Source organism: Myotis brandtii, unplaced genomic scaffold, assembly GCF_000412655.1.
Source record: "Myotis brandtii unplaced genomic scaffold, ASM41265v1 scaffold466, whole genome shotgun sequence".
In the NCBI taxonomy this organism is placed as follows: Eukaryota; Metazoa; Chordata; class Mammalia; order Chiroptera; family Vespertilionidae; genus Myotis; species Myotis brandtii.
Window position 1 is genome coordinate 3,553,910 of NW_005367809.1, and position 16,824 is coordinate 3,570,733.

At 52.0% G+C, this 16,824-nt stretch overlaps 1 protein-coding gene across 1 annotated transcript in view; it reads left to right on the top strand.

Moving 5' to 3' along the window:
* ZNF277 (zinc finger protein 277) overlaps positions 1-16,824 on the top strand; it is a 33,943-nt gene that overhangs the window by 6,371 nt on the left and 10,748 nt on the right. The window contains exons 2-7 of the mRNA XM_014547170.1: positions 2,048-2,249; positions 3,750-3,838; positions 4,717-4,799; positions 11,019-11,110; positions 11,715-11,825; positions 12,626-12,758. Coding sequence (XP_014402656.1) covers positions 2,048-2,249; positions 3,750-3,838; positions 4,717-4,799; positions 11,019-11,110; positions 11,715-11,825; positions 12,626-12,758 — 710 coding nt within the window. The remainder of the gene's footprint in view (positions 1-2,047; positions 2,250-3,749; positions 3,839-4,716; positions 4,800-11,018; positions 11,111-11,714; positions 11,826-12,625; positions 12,759-16,824) is intronic.

Sequence of the window (16,824 nt, forward strand, 5' to 3'; positions counted from 1 at the left end):
GGAAGTAGAGGCCGTTCTGTAGTGTAAGAGAGAAAACCCTCACGAATGTAGAGATAAAGTTACCTTCCTGGAGTTTAAGTATCAGGATAAAATCAAGACAGTAAGGGAGATCGCCTAGGAAGGATAAATGTCTGCCCAAACAAATTGTAAGGGACAGGCTCAAAAATACTGTCCAGGCTTGGTAACGCATTGAAGGAAGCATTTAACTCAAATAAGTTACACAATGTAAATAAAGGAGAAGCAAAGAAATGTCCACATTGAAAACTAGGTCTGTAGGAACAGGGTTCCGTGAAGGGATAGGCCCTGCCCCTCTGGAGTGGGCGTGGCTCCCCAGGGCTAGGCCCTGCCCCTCTGGAGTGGGCGTGGCTCTTCCGGGCTAGGCTCCACCCATCAGGACGAGGGTAGCCTGGGCTCTTCTGGACTGGGCTAAGTTCGGCTCTTAGGGTGTAAAAAAAAAAAAAAGAAAGAAAACTAAGAGTTTGTTTACAACATTTTCCAAATAAAACAGCAAAAACAAACCAAAACACCCTGCCAGTCTTGATACTCCCATTTTTTAGGATGGTTATCAATTAATTTGATTATCAGAGTGTAATGACCCGAAGCACCATTTTAGTGACCCGAAGCGCCATTAAACAGTATGATCCTAGGTGGCAGGTAATGTTTGCTCATGTTACCTTTATGTAGAGCAGGGGTCCTCAAACTTTTTAAACAGGGGGCCAGTTCACTGTCCCTCAGACCGTTGGAGGGCCAGACTATAGTTTAAAAAAAAACTATGAACAAATTCCTATGCACACTGCACATATCTTATTTTGAAGTAAAAAAAAAAAAAAAAACGGGAACAAATACAATATTTGTATTTGCATGTGGCCCGCGGGCCGTAGTTTGAGGACCCCTGATGTAGAGTATGCTGCCTGTTGTCATGTTCCAGTGGTTGTAAAATATTATTATCGAGTTTCATAAGTATACTAGAGGCCCGGTGCATTGTCATGTTCCAGTGGTTGTAAAATATTATCGAGTTTCATAAGTATACTAGAGGCCCGGTGCACGAAATTCATGCACGGGGGGCGGGAGGGGAGGTCCCTCAGCCTGACCTGCACCCTCTCCAATCCGGGAGCCCTCAGGGGATGTCCTACTGACAGCTTAGGCCTGCTCCCCATGGTTCTCTGCTGTCTGCGGGGCCCGCTTGGCTGCTCCCAGGTCACCGCCAGTGACAGCCAAGCGGGGCCTGCTCTCAGCGGCCGCCAGCGGGGCTGAGAGGACTGGGCACCACCATCTTTGTGTTGGAGTGATGGTTAATTTGCATATTACTCTTTTATTAGATAGGATTACTTCTCCCACCCTGTGTTTTATAAAACTTAACCTACAACTGAGAACTGTAGGGTCTAGAACGCCTTGATTTCATTGCCTAATTTAATAGACAACTGGTAACACACCAGTCTTGTTGCTACTTCTTCTAAAGTGCTTGTATATTTTTAATAATCTCCCAGTTTTCATGTGAGCACTCGCCTCTGTTCATAAGAACTTGAACTACGATACGTAATTGCGTATTTAGCTAGTGGTAGATGTCAGTCAGCATTGAAAATTGCCACCTGGGCCACCCAGCTCCTGCAGCGTCCACCCCATGTGAGAGCTCCTCTCTGCACGTGACAAATAGCAACAGGAGAGGCTGCAGGTGCGCAGGAAGCAGCTGGGGAGATGAGCTGGTGTCCCTGAGGCCTTGGTGTGCGCTCACCTCCCATCCAGCGATGACTCGGCCACAGGTCAGCGCCCGGCCTTAGACCCTCAGGGGCCTCCAGAAGTGTTGCCATGGGCCAGTGTCCAAGCTGAAACAGCTGCCCTGCCCAACGGGTTCCCCCATTCAAGCAGCAAATGGGGAATGTGAGCAGTTTTGCAGCCTCCTCCTCCGAGTGGCAGAGCCGTTTAAAATGGTGCTGCGCGTCTGGCCTGTGTGCTTCTTCCTGAGACATGCCAGTACCTCAGGGCCCTTTCATGCAGGAGGGAAATCCTGCGGAGGCCGGTGTCAGCTCCTCTCTCCCCGCTCTCCCAGATGGTCGGGACTGCATCCTGGAGCCGCTGTCCCTGCCCGAGGGCGCGGGGCGCAGCGGCACCCCCGAAGGCTCGCCCTCGGTGCCCTGTATCTTCTGTGAAGAGCACTTCCCCACAGCTCAGCAGGACCCGCTTCTGAAGCACATGATCATCGAGCACAAGCTCGTCATAGCTGATGTCAGGCTGGTCGCTGACTTCCGAAGGTAAGTGTTGGTGTCGTTCATAAACGAGCGAAGTTGATTATTCCTGGAGGAAGGCCTACTTCTGTGTAAATCATCCCTATTCAACATGCGCATTTGTAGTCTTTAGGCTTCCCCTGGACTTTAAGGGGCCTTAGCACTCTGTCCCCTGGAGTGGGGAGGCTGCAGGGTGGGGGTGGCGCACGCTGTGGCAGTCCTGCGGGTTCTGGAGCAGACCCGCTGCCCCAGCGGAGGACTCCCTTTGCCCCTCCCCAGGCTGTTGGCTGTGGGCCTCCATCAGCCTGGTCTCATTTTAGTGTGGGCCACAGGTGCGCTCTCGCTGCGTCAGGCCTCCCAGGCAGGCGCCCAGGAGAGATGTGCCAAGGCCCCAAAGGGCCGTGTTTGGAACAGGGATGCTTGACCCCCTTTACGCACAGAGGGCATTGTCCGAGGAGCTCTCACGGCGGAGCCCTTTGCCCTGAGGAAAGGCTCCTGTCACCGCACCCACGGCGGGTCCTGTTGGTGTGGAACTGGCACGAACGGCCATCACGTGACACTGTCGACTATGGAGCCCACATTCCGTCTCCTGTCTCCCCCGAAGGGGACCGCGTTCTCCTGGTCCCAATCCCTGAGTGGGACTGCCGCTGCCAGTATACGCCTGTTAGACACATGGGGAGGTGGACAGCGGGCTGCCTCTGTCCTCTCCCTCCCTCTTGCATCAGACATGCAGGTCTGGTGTTATGTTCTGCTTTTACTAGCATATCAGCCTGTGTGCCTCTAACTCTGCCCATTAGATAGAAGAATCAAAACTTGACCGTCTTTCCCGGCCAGTCAGTGGTTGAGAGTCGACCTATTGACCAGGAGGTCATGGTTCGATTCCCAGTCAGGGTACATGCCCAGGTTGCAGGCTCGATTCCCATTGGGAGGCGTGCAGGAGGCAGCCGGACAATGATTGTCGTCACTGATGTTTCTATCCCTCTCTCCATGTCCTTTCCTCTGTGAAATCAATAAATAAATTTTTTAAAATATTTTTTAAAACTTGACCTTCTTTCCAAAGGCCAAGTTCACCACACATCAGACACATACGGAACTTTTTTGGAGCTCTTTTCTCTTGTTATAGAGACATTGGCTGACTTCTCATCCCATTATTATCATGACATCTATTATTTTGATGTGTTAAGATAGACACCCAACTTTCCATTGATTGGAAAATGTGTACATTTTTAATTCATATAAATTAAGTGTGATTTCAGAAAAACTTCATTATCACATAAAATAATTGATTTTTAACTTCCCATATGGCTGTTTATTGAATTTGAGGATAGTCGAGTTTAATCATTTCCATGCCTTTACGGGGTAATTTCACTTTATTAAATACTTATTTTATACTTCTACAATGTTCTGCCTTTCGATGTATAAATTGTCTAGCAGTGTTCAGTCAACATTCTCTTTGTGGCTTTGAATAATTAAATGTTAAAGGGCCGTATTGAGTCTCCTCACCACCTTTTTTCTTTGCCTGCCCAGGTACATCCTGTACTGGAGGAGGAGGTTCAGAGAGCAGCCCATCACCGACTTCTGCAGCGTGATCCGAATCAACTCCACCGCTCCACTGGGTCAGTGCGCTTCGGGGCTGCCGCCTTTTCCCGGGACCCAGAATTCAAAGGGGGAGTCCCACTTCCTCAAATCAGAATTCTCTCACTTCCCCGAGAGCCAGCCCCACTGCTTCCTCCCTGTGTCACTCAGCACCGACCCTATAGACGAGCGGTTCTCAACCTGTGGGTCGCGACCCCTTTGGTGGTCGAACGACCCTTTCACAGGGGTCGCCTAAGACCATCCTGCATATCAGATATTTACATTACGATTCACAACAGTAGCAACATTACAGTTATGAAGTAGCAACGAAAGTAATTTTATGGTTGGGTCACAACATGAGGAACTGTATTTAAAGGGCCAGAAGGTTGAGAACCACTGCTATAGACCCTCCTACTACCAATCCAAATTAAACTGCTGTGTTATTGTTGCCTAACTTCAATAAAGCTAAGAGACCAATACTTCAGAGGAGAGCTCTTAATAGACACTCACATAGATGTAGATATAGATATAGATATATAGATATAGACATAGACATAGATATAGATATATAGACATGGATATGGATATGGGTAATAGATATGGTTATGGATATAGATATAGATTAGATAATAGATATGGGTATGGACATGGATATGGATATAGGTATTAGATATAGATATGGATATGGATAAGGATATAGATATAAATTAGATATGGATATAGATATAGATATGGAGGCTATAGGAATGGATATGGGTATGGATATAGATTAGATATACATGTGGGTATAGATTAGATATGGATATGATAAGGATATGGATATAGATTAGATGTGGATAAAGATATAGACACATATTTTAAGGAGTAAGGCCTGGGGAAAATGGTAAATATTGTCTCACTGATTTCTCTCCTCTCACAGAAGAGCAGGACAGCTACTTCCTGCTGTGTGACGTGCTGCCGGAGGACCGGGTGCTGAGGGAGGAGCTGCAGGCGCAGAGACTGGTAAGGCCTGTGCGAGGGACGCACAGTGGCTGGGAACACACACTCGTCACTGTGCTGTTGTTCTCTCGTTGTTGCTGGTTTTACTTTTATTCCGGAAACTTTCAAACATGCACAAAAGAGGAGGCACTACATCCAGACCTTAGAACAGTAAAAGCGTGCCCGTGACTGAAGATTAAAGCCTTCCGTGCAAAAACGCAGGGGCAACTTGGGGCTCTGCTTTGCTTCCTGGATTACCTCTGAAATAACAGCAAAGCTTCCACATTTAGGTGTAATTTTAACCGCCTGACACATGCTGGGGTTCAGCCGTCGTGGAAAAATGCCGTCGGCTGACATGGAGTGGAATTGAACGCTCCCCCCACTGGAATGCGCTCTGCCCGCCCCGGCTTTTATCCTGGCCAGAGGCCTGTGCTTGGTGCACACAGTGGCCTTTCTCCTTTCCAACCTGAGCCGCGGAGAGCTAATTTTAATACCTCAGCAGCTGTCGTCTTTAAAAAGGGTAACAGTGTATTCGAGTGTTAAGTGTTCATTTTCATAAGTCCAACAGGAAGTCATTTTTAAGTTACTTTGTTTAAAAGTGCGGTTTTTCATTGCTGTTTGTGGTTACGCTCGATTATTACTTGGAATGGGCCCGTCCTTCCTTCAGGGGCTGCTTATTAGTGCTCCTGGGACCTGTGGACTCGGCCAGATGTGTTATGAGGGAACCGGGAGGTCACTGTTTCTGCTAAATCCTCAGGAGGGCGCGGAGGAAAATAAACCGCTTCGACCATGATCACGTGATCTGAGAAGTCCCTGAGGCGCGTTATGTATTGTGAACGTCCCCAATGGTGATTTCTCCCGCAAGGAAGATGGTATTGTTGGATGTTGATCTATATGCAAGAAAAATATGCTTTTTCTATAGCAGCAAACCCAGTGAAGTAGCAGAACTCCTGAGGTTCTCTTTTCCTATTCTCACGTCTTAACATCTGCAAAACAGGGATCAATTTGCTGTCATCTTCTATGGATTTTGTTTGCTTATACTTATTCATAATTTTTCATTTCCATTAGTTTTGTCACTCTTGCCCACGGTGGTTTTGAGAATGGCCAAGCGGTCATAATGCGGGTACCCACAGGGTCTCTTTGTAAGAACTCAAACCCTACTGCTTCCGCCCTGTGTCACTCAGTACAGACCCTCCTACAACCAACCCCACTGCTTCCACCCTGTGTCACTCAGCACTGACCCTATAGACCCTCCTACAACCAACCCACTGCTTCCGCCCTGTTTCACTCAGCACTGACCCTATAGACCCTCCTACTACCAACCCACTGCTTCTGCCCTGTGTCACTCAGCACCCAGAGTCTTTACTGAACGTCTACAGATAGACTCGCGTCCCTAGAAATAGCTGTATCCATTAATTGTAGATGACAATTCATTTCTGACCCAGTTCCCGTCTGGGGGTTTCCCCACATCCAGCGGTTCCCCAACATCAGGAGGTGTCCTACATTCAACTCACTTTGGACACTTGTCTCCCCAAGAGCATAGGGACCTCAGGTTAAGGGCTCAGCCCCTACTTCAGATGCCAACCACAAGCCCGGGCCCCCTGCTCTGACCCACCGGCTGTAGAGCGAGGTGCTCCTTGGGTTCAGTGACTCTGCTAGAGCAGCGCAGAGCCCCGGAAGCCTGTTGGCTGCTGGTTACGCGTGTGTCGCACAGATAGGAGACAGCGACTGAGCTCAGTTGGGGGAGCAGCACGGGAAGGCCCACGCAGGGGCCTCTGCCCGTGGATCCGGCCGGAGGACAGCACGTGGACACATTGTGGTCCATCAGCCCAGGAGCTCCGCCCCTGTCCTGTGGGTCGGTGTGCAGGCTCAGGCCTGCGGGACCAAACCATCGGCCGTGGGTGACGGAGCTCGGCCTCCAGCTGCTCGCCCTGCAGGGAGGTGGGGAGGGGTGGGCCTGAAAGTTCCGATCCTCGGATCACGTTGACTCCACGTCCCAGTCCCTGGGTGCCCCCAGAGTCGCTCCCGTGCACAGCAGGAGACACCCATGCAGCCTCGACCCCTAGGAAATGTCAGGGACCTCAGGAGCCGTGTGCCAGGACAGAGGCAAGACCGAACAGACACTTCTCACTACAAATCACATCACACCTGTCACCATCCTCAGTCCCACAGACGGATGGCGGTGCTGAAAGTGAGCCTGATGGCCGCTTACAGAAGCAACTTGCACAGAACTGCAGGCAGCTCACAGAGTCACTGAATTCCTGCCTAACCAGGGGATCGCACCCAGAAGTCAGGGCGGGCGTGTTGTAAAAGCGGGCGGCCTGAAGCAGAAGGACTGTGACATGTGCGACGGAGACGATGGTAGAATGACCTGTAGCGCTTGTGAAGACGGAGGCCAGGCACGTGTCACACTCAGGACAGCCTCTACCCCAGGGGTCCTCAAACTACGGCCCGCGGGCCACATGCAAATACAAATATTGTATTTGTTCCCGTTTTGTTTTTTTACTTCAAAATAAGATATGTGCAGTGTGCATAGGAATTTGTTCATAGTGTTTTTTTAAACTATAGTCCGGCCCTCCAACGGTCTGAGGGACAGTGAACTGGCCCCCTGTTTAAAAAGTTTGAGGACCCCTGCTCTACCCCATGGAACGCGCTCAGCAAGTGTTGTTGATCACGAAACTACCAATAATACCGCATCTCACCAGTGAGAAGGCCTGGGGAGCGGGAGAGCTGTGGAAAGGGAGGGAGGGTGCATACGGACCTAAGTGGACAAGAGAAAATCCTGGTGTCCTAAATGACATTACAGTGGTGGAGAGTGAGGGCAAGAGGCGGGAGTGGTTAGTCCAGGGGTGGGCAAACTTTTTGACTCGAGGGCCACAATGGGTTCTTAAACTGGACCGGAGGGCCGGAACAAAAGCATGGATGGAGTGTTTGTGTGAACTAATATAAATTCAAAGTAAACATCATTACATAAAAGGGTACGGTCTTTTTTTTTTTTAGTTTTATTCATTTCAAATGGGCCGGATCCGGCCCGCGGGCCGTAGTTTGCCCACGGCTGGGTTAGCCAGTTAGCAGCTGTGGGCCCCTAACAAGGCGCTCCCACTCCTTAATGTATGTCGGAGCCGTGACTCAACCTCCACCTCCCGTGGCTGAGCGGCCACCAGGACCCCTGCACCGGCCCCTGTGGGAGCTCTCAGGCCTGTAGCCGGTGACCAGTTGGAACGGTGAAGAGCTCTTCCTTGTAGACTGTGCACCTGCCCTGGAACTGGCTTCGCGTGTGGCGTGTGAACCTGCCTGGCAGACTCTAGTGAGCATTGTTGACACTGTGATGGGAGACGGCAGCCTTGGTTTCACCTTGTGGCAGAGCAAGCTGTTCCGTGGGCTCTGCCATTCCAGACGTCAGCTTCTGCTTTCCTCTGTACAAACACTTACTGACGTGCTCTAATCGCTTTCTCCTGATTGGCTGATTTCTGCCATTTCCCCCCTGACTCACATGCTTGTTCCTGCTCCCGTGTGCGACCCCTGCGCCTGTGCCGAGAGCCACCTGCGCTGTGTGCAGCTTCATCCGAGTTGCCCTGCCTACAGCGCATGAGTCAGGATGGACGAGGCGCTGACCCGACCCTCTGCTGCCCAACGTGACATTTTAAACCCATTAGACAGCGCACAGCCTGTTATGACGACCCTCCGCCTAATCCACAGGCTGGTCTTGTGTTCTTACAACAGTGGCTTTTACCCAGCCTGCTTTGCAATGACAATTTATCTGGTTTCATCAGCTGCTTGGAGAAGTTCAAATGCGTAACATCTGAGGCACTCTTCATTATAAGTATTTCTCTCTTTGGAGCGTGACCAGCACGGCTAGAGAGCAGTCCAAGTCTGTGAATAAAGTCTATTGCGTGCACCAGCATGGCTTGCTACCATGAAGACCTCGCCTCCCGGGTCTAAAACGGGGCTGTTCTGTGCGCTATGCGCCCTGATGGCGCGAGGTCCCGTTCTGTGGGTCAGAGCTCCGGCATCTTCCACGGCTGCGACTTCTCTGCCGGCCTCCCAAGTCCGGCCTGCACACGTCCAGCTCAGGATTTGCACAAACATCCAAGCATCCGGTAGTGTCCTTGAGCTCCTCTGCAGCTCCCTCCTTCCTGGTACCTTGTCCCACAGATTCCACTCACTTGAATATCTTTTTTTTTTTTAATGTGTATTTTTTTAATTGTCCAAGTCTGTGAATAAAGTCTATTGCGTGCACCAGCATGGCTTGCTACCATGAAGACCTCGCCTCCCGGGTCTAAAACGGGGCTGTTCTGTGCGCTGTGCGCCCTGATGGCACGAGGTCCAGTTCTGTGGGTCAGAGCTCCAGCATCTTCCATGGCTGCGACTTCTATGCCAGCCTCCCAAGTCCGGCCTGCACACGTCCAGCTCAGGATTTGCACAAACATCCAAGCATCCGGTAGTGTCCTTGAGCTCCTCTGCAGCTCCCTCCTTCCTGGTACCTTGTCCCACAGATTCCACTCACTTGAATATCTTTTTTTTTTTTAATGTGTATTTTTTTAATTGATTTCAGAGAGGAAGGGAGAGGGAGAGGGAGAGAGAGAGAGAAACATCATCGGCTGCCTCCTGTGCACACTCCACTGGGGATCGAGCCCACAGCCAGGCATGTGCCCTGACAGGGAATTGAACCGTGACCTCCTGGTTCATAGGTCGACGCTCAACCACTGAGCCACGCCAGCCAGGCTCACTTGAGTATCTTAAACTCCTGTCTCTTTTTTCTCTACCAAGCAAGGCAGCTGTAGTTCGATTGGGTTTAATTTTTCTGTGTTGCAAGTTGAAAAACACCACCCAACAGAGAATGATGTATTTCTCTTAAGGGCCCAGCCCTGTGCTGTCTGTTACCCGATGTCAGAAAACAGATGAGATATCTGCAGCGTCTGTGTAGTTCACGGGAGTGTGATGTCCTTTCTCCCATGATGCTGGGAGCTGAAGAGCAGGAATTGGCTCTATTATGGTCGCTCCTGAATGTTTTCTTCAGTGGATTACTGTTGCAGATGTCTGGTGAAACATTTCCAGAGAGGCCACATGGACCGGGATAAGCCGCTAGACCCTCGCTCGTATTTAAGCTGTTCCATAAATACTTATGGAATCAGCAGTAAACTTCACGAAGCTCCTATTTTGAGCCCCGTGCAATGAGAGACGCTGGAGAGTAGATGCCAGTGTAATACAAGAACAGTATAGAGACTTTTTATAACTTCAAAGACTTTCCATATCCTTTCCGCAGAGAAGCAGGCGGCCGCGCCAGAGAGGGTGGGAGTGAGCAGAGGATGGCTGCTGCCTGGGTAACAATTACATCCCACATTTAATAACCCGGGCGCAGTCGAACCCTGTCCATCAATTACCTGACTTCAGGTGGTGCCAAAGCGTATTTCAGATTATCTGAGTCAGAGTAATTATACGTGTAAACAATGTTTAGGGGAAGTTTTTCCAGCAGCCGAGGGAGGATGGCCTGAGGGAAAGAAGGTGAGGTCGGGAGACCCTGGAGATGACTCACGGTAACCCCACAGCGACTGGTTGGAAAGGGCCTCGGCGACAGCGCTGGGAACGGTGGAGAGAAGCAACGGGAACCGTGGTGCAAGTGAACAATTGATCAGAACCTGATTCCAGAGTAAACTGGACCACAGGAAGGAGCAAGTCAAAGACTCACCACGTTTTGTCTCTGAGAGACGGTGAGGAGCAGAGATGACTAGTGAAGAGGGAGCAGGACGAGGTCGGGAAGGACAGTGAGGCTCCGTGGACTTGAGTTTTGTGCACAGCCTTCAATGGAGTGTCTGCAGGCATTTGCCAGTGTGGGTTGGAATTTATTTTAAATATATTTTTATTGATTCATTTTTTTAATATAGTTTTATTGATTTCAGAGAGGAAGGGAGAGGGAGATAGAAACATCAATGATGAGAGAGAATCATGGGTCAGCTGCCTCTTGCGCGCCCCACACTGGCGATCAAGCCCATAACCCAGGCATATGCCCTGACCAGGAATCAAACCGTGACCTCCTGGTTCATAGGTCAACGCTCAACCACTGAGCCACATGGGCCAGGCCTGGAGTTGGAAGTTAAATGCAAGTGGAATGGAGAAATATAAAATGCTGTCCGCGTCCTTATACGCTGCCCCCTGTGCTTCCACCCGGTGTCTCCCGTCCAGGCTGGCCGTGCTCACTGCTCACCTACCAGGTCTCATCAGGCATCTGCTTCTACTTTACAGAAAGGAATTCTGGAGCAGCAGCAGCGGGAGCGAAATGACAACAACTTCCATGGCATCTGCATGTTTTGCGATGAGGAATTCCTCGGGAACAGGTTTGCCATCGTGCATGTCTTTAAACGTGACTATTTCGTGTGAAAACTCATCAGAACATTGGTGATGTCAGAATTTATATCAGTTAGTCCCATGGAACCTTTCCTGTTACCAGCAGTGATTTTTTTTAAAATGCCCAACAGCAGAGGTGAACTGTCGTTGCTGTGAGCAGAGGAGAGAAATGCCTTTTCTAATTGGCCGACAGGAGGACTGTGAGCAAACGGCTGCAGACACACTGTCCACGTTAACGTGTTAACTCTGTGAGCACGTTGGGTGTTTGACTTTGGAAAAGGAATCACTAAGTTTCTGTGACCCCAGCTCACAGCCGGTCACGTTCATCTCGGGCAGCTGTCTCTCCCGGTCCCCGTGATGAACTGGAAAGGAAGGCACTGTTTGTGTAGTAGTTTTAAGGACAGAAACCCAGTTCGGAGGGAACCCTGACAGTGGCTCACACACCTGGCAGCTGTCTCCATGGCCTGGTGTGTGTCTCGGTAACACTTGCGTGTACTTCGATTAGGTTGTTTCTTGTTTTACATGCGCTCTTGCTGACCTGACTTGTTCCTGAGTGATGTGTACATAATACAAACTGCTCAGCTTTCTTCCTAGATCTGTGCTTTTGAACCACATGGCCAGAGAGCATGCCTTCAACATCGGGCTGCCGGACAACATCGTGAACTGCGGTGAATTCCTGCGCACGTTGCAGAGAAAGCTGGACAAGTAAGTACTTCATGCAGCACAGCCTGCAGCCCTGAGTCCTGGGCTCGTTGAATGTTTAAAACTTAGCTTACCTGAAGTAGCAACAGAAATGGACTCTTCATTTTTCATGGTGGAGGACCTCTGTCGGGTGCAAGTCTCACTCTGTGCAGATCATGTTGTCTTTTTAAGTGAAGACGGCACCTATCCCCAGCGCTGCATTCCACCTCAGGTGCGCGCAGTGAGCTGGGAGGCGCACGCTCCCGTCCGGCCTAGGAAATGGGGCGCCTGGGGTTGGTTCTGTCTCCGTGCGCCCTCCTCGGAGCGCTTCCCAGACCACGGTTCTGAATGTGATGTGTGATTTCTTTACTTCTCACTATAACCTACGAGTGTGTCAGTAAATATCCTGCACATGTGGTATGTTCTTCAGCTTCATGTGAGCTACGGAGGCTGTGCATCCTCCCGCCTGTTTAGGGCGCCCGACCAGGCCTCGCTGCTGCCCTTGGGGAGCGCAGCCATGCCTTACCGTTGTCGTCCTTTGAAGAACAGGCCTCTGTTTGCATGTGCAGCCGGGGCAGGTTGATTAGTAAACCACCTAAGTAATAGGGGACATTAGCTCTCTTTGTTTCGATTTTAACCAGCCAGCCAGCTTAGCAAGCGCAGAAATAAACACGCATCCTGCCTAGCCAGGCACTTGAAACAGGGGTCAGCGAGGGGGCGCGTCCCGGTGGAAGGTGCGGAGTGGCCTAGAATGAACACGCGTGACTGGATAGTGAGCAAGCAGCTGCCCGGCCTGCGGAGCCCCTGACCGCCTGTGCCTGCAGCCTGCAGTGCCTGTACTGCGAGAGGACCTTCAGGGACAGGAGCCTGCTCAAGGACCACATGCGGAAGAAGCAGCACCGCAGGATCAACCCCCGCAACCGGGAGTACGACCAGTTCTACGTCATCAACTACTTGGTAAGTCGTCCTCGCCTGCAACGCGATTGCTCCCCCAGACGGCCGCCTGCCGGGGCGTCCGAGACTGCCAGCAGCAGTGCCGAGGCCGGGTGTCCCGGCATGTCGAGCAGCCGCTGGCGTGGGGAGGGGAGTGTGCAGAGCACAACAGAACCAATGATCTCGCCTGCAGAAGTGAGTGCCCGGGAAGCACGTGGGTGTGCACGCACTCCCCCGTTTCTCCTGTGTCTGCTCCTGAGGCCAGAGCCCTGTGCTCTAGTCAGAGTATGTGACTTCAGAGAGGAAGGGAGAGGGAGAGAGATAAAAACATCAATGATGAGAGAGAGTCATTGACTGGCTGCCTCCTGCACGTCCCCCACTGGCGATGGAGCCCATAATCTGGGCATGTGCCCTGACCAGGAGTCAAACACTGACCTCCTGGTTCATAGATCGATGTTCAACCACTGAGCCACACAGTCCAAGCCCTATTTGTAATGGGAATTTTAGAGAAACGAAGTCATTTCAGTCATTTCACTGGGCAAGAGGACTGTTACGTGTGTGGCTTTTGGGACGGACTCACGGGGTCATAGGGTAAGGATTTTCCACTCTGAGAGCTCTCCTGCTCAGAAACCGCAATCCCACAGACGGCCCGAGGTCCCGTTCCTCTGGGTTAGGAAAAGGGGTTCAGGGGGAGGCGTGTTATTAGGGGCACTGGGGAGTTTACGGGGGTTATGATTGACAGTGACCACTGCCCCTGCCCGATCTGCTGATGGGGGGTGAACATAACATTAGGAAAAGCACTGCTTGTGTGAAGGGAGGGAGGAACTGTCGGGGGGCTGGACGGAAGGTGCTGTGTCTGGCACTCCCCAAGCACAGGAAGTGGTTTCCCTTCACGGTGAGTGATCGGCATGCGGCGCAGCCTCAGAAGGTTCTCTGGACAGAGGAGCATGTCCTGACTGTGTGTCAGCGTCTGCTCTGGGGTGGAATTTCTGTCTGTTCTGCAGAACCCGTATGTCTGGCACTCCCAAGCACAGGAAGTGGTTTCCCTTCACGGTGAGTGATCGGCATGCGGCGCAGCCTCAGAAGGTTCTCTGGACGGAGGAGCATGTCCTGACTGTGGCAGTGTCTGCTCTGGGGGGATTTCTGTCTGTTCTGCGGAACCCGTGTTGGAATACATTCCCCTGGAAGCGGGCTTAGCGTGTGTGAGGATGGACTGCGAGGAGCCATGGTTTGCTGCCGACGTTTTATAGCCGGCTCGGGGCAAAGGGTTAGGGTTAGGGTTAGGGTTAGGGCATCCCCACCCTGCTCTAGAGAAATAAAAAGGGACTTGGAAGAGGGCTGTTGTTTAGACCAGACTGAGCCGTGTAGGCCGGTGAACGCACAGGTGAGCGGCGGTGTTTTAGGAGGTGACAGCCAGGCAGGAGGAGCTGGGGCAGCAGAGGGCCTTCTGGTTGGAGCACCTGAGCAGGTGGTGGGCCGCGGGGAGCCTGGAGGCCATGGCGAGGATCGGGATTTCGTCCTCCGTGTGCGCAACACTCCCAGAGGGTTCATAGTGATGGGGAAGGACGGAGGGTTTATAGGGACGGGGAAGGACGGAGGGTTCATAGTGACGGGGAAGGACCAAGAGGACTGTTACGTGTGTGGCTTTTGGGACGGACTCACGGGGTCACAGGGAAAGGATTTTCCACTCTGAGAGCTCTCCTGCTCAGAAACCGCAATCCCACAGACGGCCCGAGGTCCCGTTCCTCTGGGTTAGGAAAAGGGGTTCAGGGGGAGGCGTGTTATTAGGGGCACTGGGGAGTTTACGGGGGTTATGATTGACACAGTGACCACTGCCCCTGCCCGATCTGCTGATGGGGGGTGAACATAACATTAGGAAAAGCACTGCTTGTGTGAAGGGAGGGAGGAACTGTCGGGGGGCTGGACGGAAGGTGCTGTGTCTGGCACTCCCCAAGCACAGGAAGTGGTTTCCCTTCACGGTGAGTGATCGGCATGCGGCGCAGCCTCAGAAGGTTCTCTGGACAGAGGAGCATGTCCTGACTGTGTGTCAGCGTCTGCTCTGGGGTGGAATTTCTGTCTGTTCTGCAGAACCCGTATTGGAATACATTCCCCTGGAAGCAGGCTTAGCGTGTGTGTGAGGATGGACTGCGAGGAGCCATGGTTTGCTGCCGACGTTTTATAGCCGGCTCGGGGCAAAGGGTTAGGGTTAGGGTTAGGGCATCCCCACCTTGCTCTAGAGAAATAAAAAGGGACTTGGAAGAGGGCTGTTGTTTAGACCAGACTGAGCCATGTAGGCCGATGAACGTACAGGTGAGCGGCGGTGTTTTAGGAGATGACAGCCAGGCAGGAGGAGCTGGGGCAGCAGAGGGCATTCTGGTTGGAGTACCTGAGCAGGTGGTGGGCCGTGGGGAGCCTGGAGGCCATGGCAAGGATCGGGATTTCGTCCTCTGTGTGCGCAACACCCCCGGAGGGTTTATAGTGACGGGGAAGGACGGAGGGTTTATAGTGATGAGGAAGGACGGAGGGTTAAATGGGACAGGAAGGGCCGTCCTGTCTGGGAACCCGACCACAGGGGGTCTCACGTGTGTCCAGGGTTGAGAAACACGGATTTACTTCCGTCTAAGAGAAGAGACTGTGAGAGGGTCCTGCCGCTGCTCCAACGAGAAAGGACGTGGAAAGCCTTGGAGACACACCCTCCCTGTGCTGAGAGCCGGTGGGACCCGCGCAGTGTGTGTGGGACTCTGCGTGTGGGTTTGCTGCCGCGTTTGTCCGCTTTCTCTCCCTCCCCTCCCCCACCCCTCTCTCTAATCCCTATTTCTCCTACAAAGGAACTTGGAAAATCCTGGGAAGAGGTTCAGTCGGAAGACGACCGGGAGCTGCGCTGAGGCCAGAGCCCTGTGCTCTAGTCAGAGTATGTGTTGGCCTCTGGCCGCGCTGGGGCTGTGCTAGCTAATTCCTTAAAACAAAACAATCTCTTCACTCTTCCCTCCTTCCCTGGTAAAAACCTCCCCTTCCCCACCCACCCCCACAATTATCTTTGTTATTCTCTTGTGCCAGTTTATTTTTAATGGCAATTTTATTTTTTTAAATATATTTTTATTGACTTCAGAGAGGAAGGGAGAGGGAGAGAGATAAAAACATCAATGATGAGAGAGAGTCATTAACTGGCTGCCTCCTGCACGTCCCCCACTGGCGATGGAGCCCATAATCTGGGCATGTGCCCTGACCGGGAGTCAAACCCTGACCTCCTGGTTCATAGATCGATGTTCAACCACTGAGCCACACAGTCCAAGCCCTATTTGTAATGGGAATTTTAGAGAAACGAAGTCATTTCAGTCATTTCACTGGGCAAGAGGACTGTTACGTGTGTGGCTTTTGGGACGGACTCACGGGGTCATAGGGTAAGGATTTTCCACTCTGAGAGCTCTCCTGCTCAGAAACCGCAATCCCACAGACGGCCCGAGGTCCCGTTCCTCTGGGTTAGGAAAAGGGGTTCAGGGGGAGGCGTGTTATTAGGGGCACTGGGGAGTTTACGGGGGTTATGATTGACAGTGACCACTGCCCCTGCCCGATCTGCTGATGGGGGGTGAACATAACATTAGGAAAAGCACTGCTTGTGTGAAGGGAGGGAGGAACTGTCGGGGGGCTGGACGGAAGGTGCTGTGTCTGGCACTCCCCAAGCACAGGAAGTGGTTTCCCTTCACGGTGAGTGATCGGCATGCGGCGCAGCCTCAGAAGGTTCTCTGGACGGAGGAGCATGTCCTGACTGTGGCAGTGTCTGCTCTGGGGGGATTTCTGTCTGTTCTGCGGAACCCGTGTTGGAATACATTCCCCTGGAAGCGGGCTTAGCGTGTGTGAGGATGGACTGCGAGGAGCCATGGTTTGCTGCCGACGTTTTACAGCCGGCTCGGGGCAAAGGGTTAGGGTTAGGGTTAGGGCATCCCCACCTTGCTCTAGAGAAATAAAAAGGGACTTGGAAGAGGGCTGTTGTTTAGACCAGACTGAGCCGTGTAGGCCGGTGAACGCACAGGTGAGCGGCGGTGTTTTAGGAGATGACAGCCAGGCAGGAGGAGCTGGGGCAGCAGAGGGC